Source organism: Euwallacea fornicatus, chromosome 5, assembly GCF_040115645.1.
Source record: "Euwallacea fornicatus isolate EFF26 chromosome 5, ASM4011564v1, whole genome shotgun sequence".
NCBI lineage: Eukaryota > Metazoa > Arthropoda > Insecta > Coleoptera > Curculionidae > Euwallacea > Euwallacea fornicatus.
Window position 1 is genome coordinate 2,083,946 of NC_089545.1, and position 8,662 is coordinate 2,092,607.

Sequence of the window (8,662 nt, forward strand, 5' to 3'; positions counted from 1 at the left end):
GTAAATAATAAGAGATGCGAAGTTGGTTAAACTGTAAAGTAATTGTGCTATTTGGAGGTGAACAAAATTCGCTCATGCGGCCTCAAAATGTCTTACAAAAACTGATAAAACATTTTATTTAACGCCACGGTAATTTCGACATTGCGTTCAAAATATATGTTAATTGGCATCACGAAAGAAAGAATTTCAATCCCTGTCCCATCATAGAACATTTAGACCAAGCAAGAACATCTAGACTTTTCATCTAAAAACGTTAAAAGTGGAAAGTGTAAGAGACTCTTGAACTTATTAAGCGCAATTTTTGGCGACTCTCAGAATTTTATGACTTTGCTCTAAATTGAGAGGTATTTTTTGAACTTTTTTTCCCTCATATTATTTTCCCAGATTTGAGGAACCCTCTTGCGAGCGCTTGGAGAATATTTCATCGGTTCCCGTGGGTTTCTACCACACTCCAAGATACTTTAGCGTCTTCAGGATTTTTAAAAGTTTTTTCAACGTTTTAGAGAAGACCGTTTAAGAAAATATGCGGATTCTTAGCTCCAACAGCGTTTCCGAAGTTTTCGATTGTTAAACTTCCGTCCTTAGTAGTAAACTTATTTTTTCAGTAACTGAGATAAACACTAAGATATTCCGTTCAGGCTTTGTTAATCGAGCAACTAAAGAAATAAATTTGTGTAAAGCTTCTTTCATAATTTTAAAAGTCTGAGAGCAATTTCAGCCACCAAAAGATACACGTTTTTAAAATTCAGTAGAGCTCGCTAATTTCATTACAAAGGAATAGTTTCCGTTCTTCTTCTAATTACTGGGCTAATTTATATTTTAATTACCGGCGAACGTACGTGCTAAAAATGTGGCTTGAACTAGACCGACGTAATTTACAGTCTGTAGTCTGGGTTTATCAAAGTTATGGCCGACAATTAAGGTGTCGTGCGCTTTGTTTCGCTTTTACTACAGTTTATTTTGGTTTCTGGCAGAGTGCGGTTAGCCCAGCCGAGGTTTCTCCTTTGGTTAGACAAACTAACAATGAAATGAAATCTCAATTTTAAATCTTGAAGGTTTTAGCTGGTCACACACAAGGTGTTTCAAAATGTCGTCCAGAGAACTCTAAGATAGATTCTACATAAAAGAATCCGAAAAAAAAAACCTATCAAAACGTATATCCGGAAACGTTATTGAAATGTAGAGCGTTCGACTCTTGAAATGGTGCTCAATCTTTTCTTTTCAGCTCTTGCCGTTTATCAGATATTTAGTTCAAACTTGCGGAGAATACTGCTCAGGGAACATTCGATGTGACACACTGATGATGACAACCTATAGGGTGACCGGTTGTATTTGGTCAGGCACACGTTTTTCTCTCGTTTGGTCTTGGGACAATTATTTTTCCTCAAAGTAACTAGCAGTCGTGGCGTAATTATACACTCAAAATAATCGCGCACGTGTGGATCCTTAGGGGAAGCACATATTCCAAATGCAATTATCTTAAAAACTCAAAGACGTGCAAAGAACTCGTTGAGAAGATTATTACACTCTATTTAGATACTAAAGTATTTTGGGACATAGAATCTGGCTGAAAACTTTCTTAATGGTATTGCAACACTCTGTATAGAGGATGCAGATTTTTAAATTGCCGGAGCGTGATTTATTTAAAAAATGAATCCGAACAATGTCTGAATATTTGTAAAGTATCGATATTCTTTAGGCTTTGACATCGAATGACTAATGCCCAAGTCACAGAGCTGGCGTTTTATTTTCCATATCTCGTATAGTTTCAATAGAGGGTGGTTCGTAGAAAACTAGGAATTTTAAAAATCAACTATGTACCGCTATAGATAACCGTATTTCCGCTCAGTATCGGTCTTATGAGGGACGAGATTGGGCGACGGTCTTGCACGACGGCTCAGGGCGGCGGACTTTCCGGGTTGGAAGTTTTTCTTGGGGGAAGGGGGCGGTGACTACAAATTTCGCCCCGGGCGGCAGACTGGCTCGAGTCGGCCCTGCTTCCACTATATACACCGGAAATAATCCTACAGCTGGTTATTGTATCATGTTATGCGTTCGTAGGCAGTATGTTATGCAACTCAAACTGTCTGGAGGATCTTCTATGCAATAGCTGTGGTGTTATCTAGACGCTTCATAGACTCGAACTCCGATTTTAACGTCTATAATTCCGATTTCGATTTTTTTAAAGATATCTCTTACTTCTATTGCAAAAACTCCTTTAATATTTGCTCTCCATCTAAACTCCTTATTAGATTAACTTCGGGCCTGCGGCTGCAATGGAAGCCACCAAATAGTTTGTAAAATATTAAGACGGGGCAAGTTTGATACTGCCATGACTGGTTAATCGTCTTATATTAGAAGGGCCTCGAGGTATTTGCCTAAATATAGGTTCGGTGTTACTGCTTAGTGTTAGTCTAGTCGGCGTATGGATGATTTATCTGCCCTGAAACCGTTCGGAGATATTGAATTTCTCCATTGGGATTTGTTGCTTTAGTAACTGTATATGATGGAGAGGAAGTGAAGGAGATAATATCGCGATCGCCTTTTGAGGGCGGGGTTAATCTTGGTTAAACTATCGGTTATTGGATGGTTTGTTTATCAAATACTCATTCAAAATCTATTCGAAATCAATAAAACATCAAGTTTTCCTTCTCCAAGTCTCCCATTGCTTTCAACGATTTAAAAGTTTTTTTTTTGTTATTCGAAAATAACGCTTTATACACAAGCAGGAGTTGTTGGAGTTGTGTGTTTGCACACTATTCTTAGTTAATATCTAACTGATGATAATAAAATTATCTCTTTAGTTGCCCGAACACTCTCGTTCAGGTCTCACAGAACTTACGAAAATCAGTAGAAAAACGACAGGTTTATTTCGGTACAATGGTCAAACACTAATCACATATCTCAGGTCCATTTTTCGAGATGATAAGGCGCGGTCAAAAAATCATGATTCCTCAGCTGTTGGGAAAAGGAATTTCAATATTTCACACATTTTACTTATTCGACCCTCGTTCATTTTTATTTGCCGCGTATTTTCGTTTTCTACTGATTTCTCGTATATCTCCAAGCCCGCAGTAAAGGGTGAATATTATTCCTTTAAATTATGATAATTGCTAATAAAATGAGGATAATTATTATAGGCCCAAATGACTCGATATTTTTTAGGTACCGCTCAGTTTTCACGAAGGAAACAATGATGGGGACATCGCTATTGGCGACGGGCCGTAATGTGAAAATGACGCTTGTTAATTTTTTGACGTCTTTGGTCAAATTAAAAGAAAACGATTGTAGTATCACTTCTAGGGATATAACAATAGAACTCGTAATCGTTACTTCAACTCTTCCCCATCTTAACAACAATCGCAAATATTTGCGCCCAATTCCAAAACTCCTCTACAGCCTTCGGCTTTTGAGGCTTAAACTCAAAATGTAATTTGTTTTGATTAACTTCAACCCTACATTACTTCAAAACGGGTGTGTATAGTTTACAGTTAAACTGCGTGTCTACTGAAGTGTGTCAAAATGGCTTAGATATATGAGGAAATTGCGTTGTGGGCCTTAATAAATTGATAATGCGATGGTAATTCCGGGCGTCAGGAAATAGATCTATTTTCAACGTAAATATAGTTTTATAATTTTGGCGAATAAGGTGCCAGTTTTCTTGATCGAGACCGGTGACTAAACAGCCTTCATTTCGTGAGTAATTATGCATAGAGGATCAAAAGTTCCGTATAAATTCGTGAAAAAGTAAAGGAAATATTTTTCATGAACAGGCCGGAATACGTCAAATATTGTTTTTAGCTGTGAACTTTTTGATGTTACAGACATACATGGTTACCGACGTAATAGATAAATATATCTTTTCATTTTTTCTTATGGAACCCCATGTATGTTACGACGTTTTTGAGTTCTTTGAGAAATTCTAAACATATTCCATGTAATCCATGTCTAAATTCAATGGTTATTTAAAAATTTTCGCAATATGGCAACTAGAGTGACTCGCCTGACCTCAGCCCTATGGACTTCTTTTATGGGATTATCTAAAACATAGGGTGTATTTAAATGAACCCAACGAGGTTGAAGAGTCAAAAAATATAATGACTCAAGAAGCTCAACAAATACCTTCTCAAATAATACCAAAAGTTCTTGAGAAATTTGAAAAGCGACTTGTCCGCTGTCAGGAAGTCAACGGGGCTGAGTTCAAACATTTGATATCTTAGACTGTAATAGTTTATATTGTTATTTTTTAAATATTACTAGTTCCATCATTATTCCTTTTTTTTGTATTTTTTTCGGAACCTGTTGAATTCAGGTTTGTTGTCATTTGTTGTTACCAGGAGCCAGAATGGTTGTTGAAGATTCAAGGATACAAGATGTTCAGATTCATGTCATTCTCATACGATTCGCATAATTGCCATTTTGGTAAGATTTCTTCATCGATGAGTAAAATTCGAAAAGGTCACGTGTGATAACCTCGTCTCGCTCCTCCCGTAAAGTCATACCCGTTACGTAACGTTATGCATTTCCTAACTGGTTACATAAATGGCCATTAAGTTTAGAAAGTACATACAGGGTGTTGGGAAATAGCGGAAGAAAGTCTCCTTGCGTCGAATTAAGATGGTCTTTCATTTAACTGGGGGTATTTCAAACGTTTCGTTATTCAGATACACGGACTTGTTATGCAGTGAATGTGGGCATCTGTGAATATAACCAAATCTTCAAGATTATTCCAAAAGAAGATTTATTTTCAGCGAGAAATATTTTAAGTTTGTTTAAGTGCCAAGTTTGGAGCATTCAGATTGTAGAGTCGTAACTGAGGAGTTTCCTGAATAATTCATCCTGCAGAAGAGTTAGAATAATTTGTTCAGTGTTATTTCAATGGTTGAGTAGTATACATTAACATCCAAAACTACATGGCGCCTCCGAGTAGAGATTTGCTCTGTAAGCTGTATGTTTAGCCCGCGGCAATTTAGTCCCTTAACCCGTGTTTATTCTGTTTTAATTCATATTCGGGGCTGCTTCAAATCCCTCGAAGGGCTCGTGTATTGGGCGTAAATACTACCACCCACATGACACTACCATGTGAAATCATAAGTTTTATGTACAGGGTGGCTCTTAGTAGTTAGTAAAGGGTCACATTGTTCTTAGCACAAACATTTATGTTAACGAATACCCAACGGGTCAATTGGTTGGCCAAAAGCAGATGGTTTATTGGATCGCCGAGGGACAATAATTTGTTGAGTTAAATCGTTTTTGCATAAAATTTTAACTTGACTTTACCTCCTGTACACTCGTTAACGTCAATTTTTGGACTCAGATGAATGTCGCAATATTTTAATCTGAGAAATCTGCCATTAATCTGTGCTCTACTATTTAAGAGTCGCCCTGTATAATCTAATATTCACACTAATTCGTGGATTATAATATGCGAAACGAAAACACTTAACATTTAAGAAATTGTAAGAAAAATAAAATTATGAACAAATTCTGGTTTTAAACCTGTTTCCATAATGGCCAGGTTTAATAACAGAATTTAAGGTAATGGTTGTGGGCTCAGGCTCTTAATGACTTCTAATTTTGACCATGGTCAGTGTCTGGTTTTCTAAGCATCAGGTCAACATGTCTGGTCACCTAAAATCGCTCCTGTGTGGTGTTATTTGCTTAATAGCTTTCGCAAATCTAGGTAAGTGTATCTAATTTTGTTATTTCCCTATGCGCATTTTTCCCCAAAAGAAATTGCGAAAAAATGTATTGAAATTTTCTTTCACATTTCTGAATCCTCACAGGAGTCGCTCTAGAGTGCCTTATCTGCGAGTCTTCAGATCTCGGCAGCGAGTGCAGACTTGGACAGCGAAAGTTCAGGCCTAGGGTCAGTCGCTGCGACGCGCCACAAGCCAAGTGCTATGCCTTGACTCAAAGTGAGACATAAAAATATCCAATGAAATCGCTAAGATTCGCTAAACTCCCAAAATTTCATTTTCCCCCGCAGTCGACGATGGGGGAATCCCCGCAATCCGAAGAGGTTGCACCAACTCTCCAGACTTTTGCCAAAAGCGAACCGATGTGCAGTATTGCCAAACTTGCGGATCTAAGCTTTGCAACTTCTGGATTATGGATCTGGATATTCATGCACGAAACTCCGCTAAGAGACGATCCGCAAACAATGAGGCGAATTTCGGAACTGACGTTCGTGCCAGACGCAGATTTCATGATGTCGGTGCAACGTTCAATGGAAATATCATTGTCGGAGTAAAAATGGATAATGGAAGACCTGCTTAATGAAATACCCAGAGTCTGTCAAATATTTGATCGTTACCGACGGAATGTGTGTTATTTTAATTAAAATACAATTAAAACTGGTTTTCCGATTGCAATCGATTTCAATAGTAATTAGTGAAATCAAATTCAAGACAACAACTCGCCAACTGCGCTTTGTGCACTAACAAACCCTTTGGAGTCCCAATAAGGGATAACCGGGACAAATAGTTAATGGCAGATATGATAATTGTCTCCGGTGTTCTATACACGAGCGCACACGAGACAAAAGCATCCATATTGGTTTATAATTAGCTAGGTGGACTGTCAAAGTGATAGCCCTGCGGATAATGGTCAATTTGATACATTGATGCGGTGTTTATTGTTCAATTTGGCTACACATGTTTATCGCCTCTATTACACTACGGTGTGAGAAATTTTAATCTACATGAAAGTTGGACATTCGTAGCATGCGAAACAAGAACGGACTTCCAGGACGAACCTTAAAGTCCTTGCTGGGAATCCTCTAATTTGGGACAGAATCAAGGGCTTATCCCAGAAACCGGGAATAAGTGTCCCCCAAGGGACGAGGCGGGATAACTAATCCGGCCTGTCAAAGAGTAGTAATGCAATGTCTGAGGGAAAATAGAGCTATAATTGTTTTGACATGACGTTAAATGTGTGTCTGATCCCGACTGGAGTGATTTCACAAAGAGCTGGGACGTAATTTCAGGGGAATATGGCTGTAAAGAGTATAAATTGTTAAATAGTAAGGAAATAAGTGCACTGTGACAACAGTGCATTTGGGAGTAAATTAGAGCGGTTGGGGAAAATTCTAAAAGAATCTCTTCTGTTCTCAAAAACCCGCCAAGACATTTCTGAAACTCGAGCACCAGCCATTTTGACGGTTTCTGTGTGGCGTTTAAAAAAAGGAATTCCATAGAGATTTAGCGCTAACGTGCTATACAGAACATCAAGCTCTACCTGGACCTGAATATATTTATGTGCGAATTAGTACTGTTGGGTATTTTCCAGCAACATTAAAAGTTGAAACCCGCCCTGAGGACGGCTTAAAACAGAGCAAATCTAAAGCCGTGTCTCCACTAATTCATTACTAGAATTACAATAAGGCAACGACTGGATTACAGGGTAAGCTAAGAGCCCGACTGTTAATACGAGGGCAAGTCCGGCAAATTGGGAGAGAATCAATGGCTTATCCGGAGGTCGATGTCGGGGCCTTAAGAGAATAGCGGGACATATAATCCCCTCTCCTGAATTCTCGAGACGGTTGAGACTAATGGAGAATGTATAATTATTATGTGGGTTTGAGGGGGTGGGGGGCTGAAATAGCTGCACTAGCTACATAGAGCTGAAAGTAACCAAAAATATATCATCAAATGTGTGTGTTCATTTGTGTGTGTGTGTGTGTCCGTGTGTGTGCGCGTGCCTCTTGTGTTCTTCTTTCCCTCGGTATTTCCCAATATTCTATAATACCGTGCGGCTCTAAATTCTTTTCCCCCGTTAACTGGTTATTTTTATTTTATTTTTTAACAAACGACTGTTTATGAGCACAAAATCGACAACAAACCAATTTCCTATCAACAAACAAGTTTTTCCATTGTTTACGTACTATTTAACTGAGTTAGTATTGCACGTTTTACCAAATTTACCCCTGTTTTTCTTAAAAACCAATCGATAGATTGTGAATCACAATACACCACTGAATGTAGTTTCGAAAGGCCTCTAATTTGAGGTGCCACTTTGCCACGTGGCCCGTGTTTCAATTCAAAAAAATCGGCCATTTTGCGCTACCGGTGACGTAAGCAACGCTTAAAAAAAATAAGCAAACGTCGAAAATGTTTTTTGTCCTATTTAAAGCTGCTTTTGAATTAAAAAAATGTATCATTTGTTAAAAACTGAATAGGGGGTAGAATTTAGAGCCGCACGGTACATAGACAACTCTCAATTGATAGCACAAGTGGACGATTTATATGTGTCAGTTTCTCTTCGGTGCAACAGGAGTCAGCGCTCTCATTTACGTTTATTTCCAGCTTTCTCGGACAGCCCGTGAATTAATTTCAAAATATCAGAAAAAATGCCCATAAAAAGCGCCACACATGACTTTTTTACACAAAGGCAATTTCGTAAAAGCCCTAACTATCGATGAAGTTAATCAAGAAAAGTATCGTCATGGTTGCATACTTCAGCCGCATTTTAGCAAACAAAAGGGCCCATTTAAGACTTGTCCCTTATTAAACAGGCCGGTGTTTTGATTGAAGGCCAAATTAAAAACGTAATATGGTTTTAATGGGCAATTTCATACTTTGTCGGGGGAAAAATTGTTTCACAGAGGGGACTTTAAGTATGCTTTTAAGGGTTTGCCCTTCGGTATACATAGAAAGCTTAG

The 8,662-nt window shown here is 38.2% G+C and overlaps 1 protein-coding gene across 1 annotated transcript; it reads left to right on the plus strand.

The window, feature by feature from the left end:
• Window positions 1-5,601: 5,601 nt before the first annotated feature.
• On the plus strand, window positions 5,602-6,312 carry LOC136339390 (uncharacterized). Its single transcript, XM_066282610.1, has 3 exons — window positions 5,602-5,683; window positions 5,787-5,918; window positions 5,990-6,312. The coding sequence occupies exons 1-3, from the start codon at window positions 5,620-5,622 to the stop codon at window positions 6,277-6,279; spliced, it is 486 nt and encodes a 161-aa protein (XP_066138707.1). The 5' UTR covers window positions 5,602-5,619; the 3' UTR covers window positions 6,280-6,312.
• Window positions 6,313-8,662: the final 2,350 nt, after the last annotated feature.

Bases quoted from the DNA above. Each gene is read 5' to 3' on its own strand.
- LOC136339390 (XM_066282610.1), top strand. From the start codon at position 5,620: ATGTCTGGTCACCTAAAATCGCTCCTGTGTGGTGTTATTTGCTTAATA. The intron at 5,684-5,786 runs GTAAGTGTATCT...GAATCCTCACAG, and splicing joins AATAGCTTTCGCAAATCTAG to GAGTCGCTCTAGAGTGCCTT. The intron at 5,919-5,989 runs GTGAGACATAAA...TTTCCCCCGCAG, and splicing joins GTGCTATGCCTTGACTCAAA to TCGACGATGGGGGAATCCCC.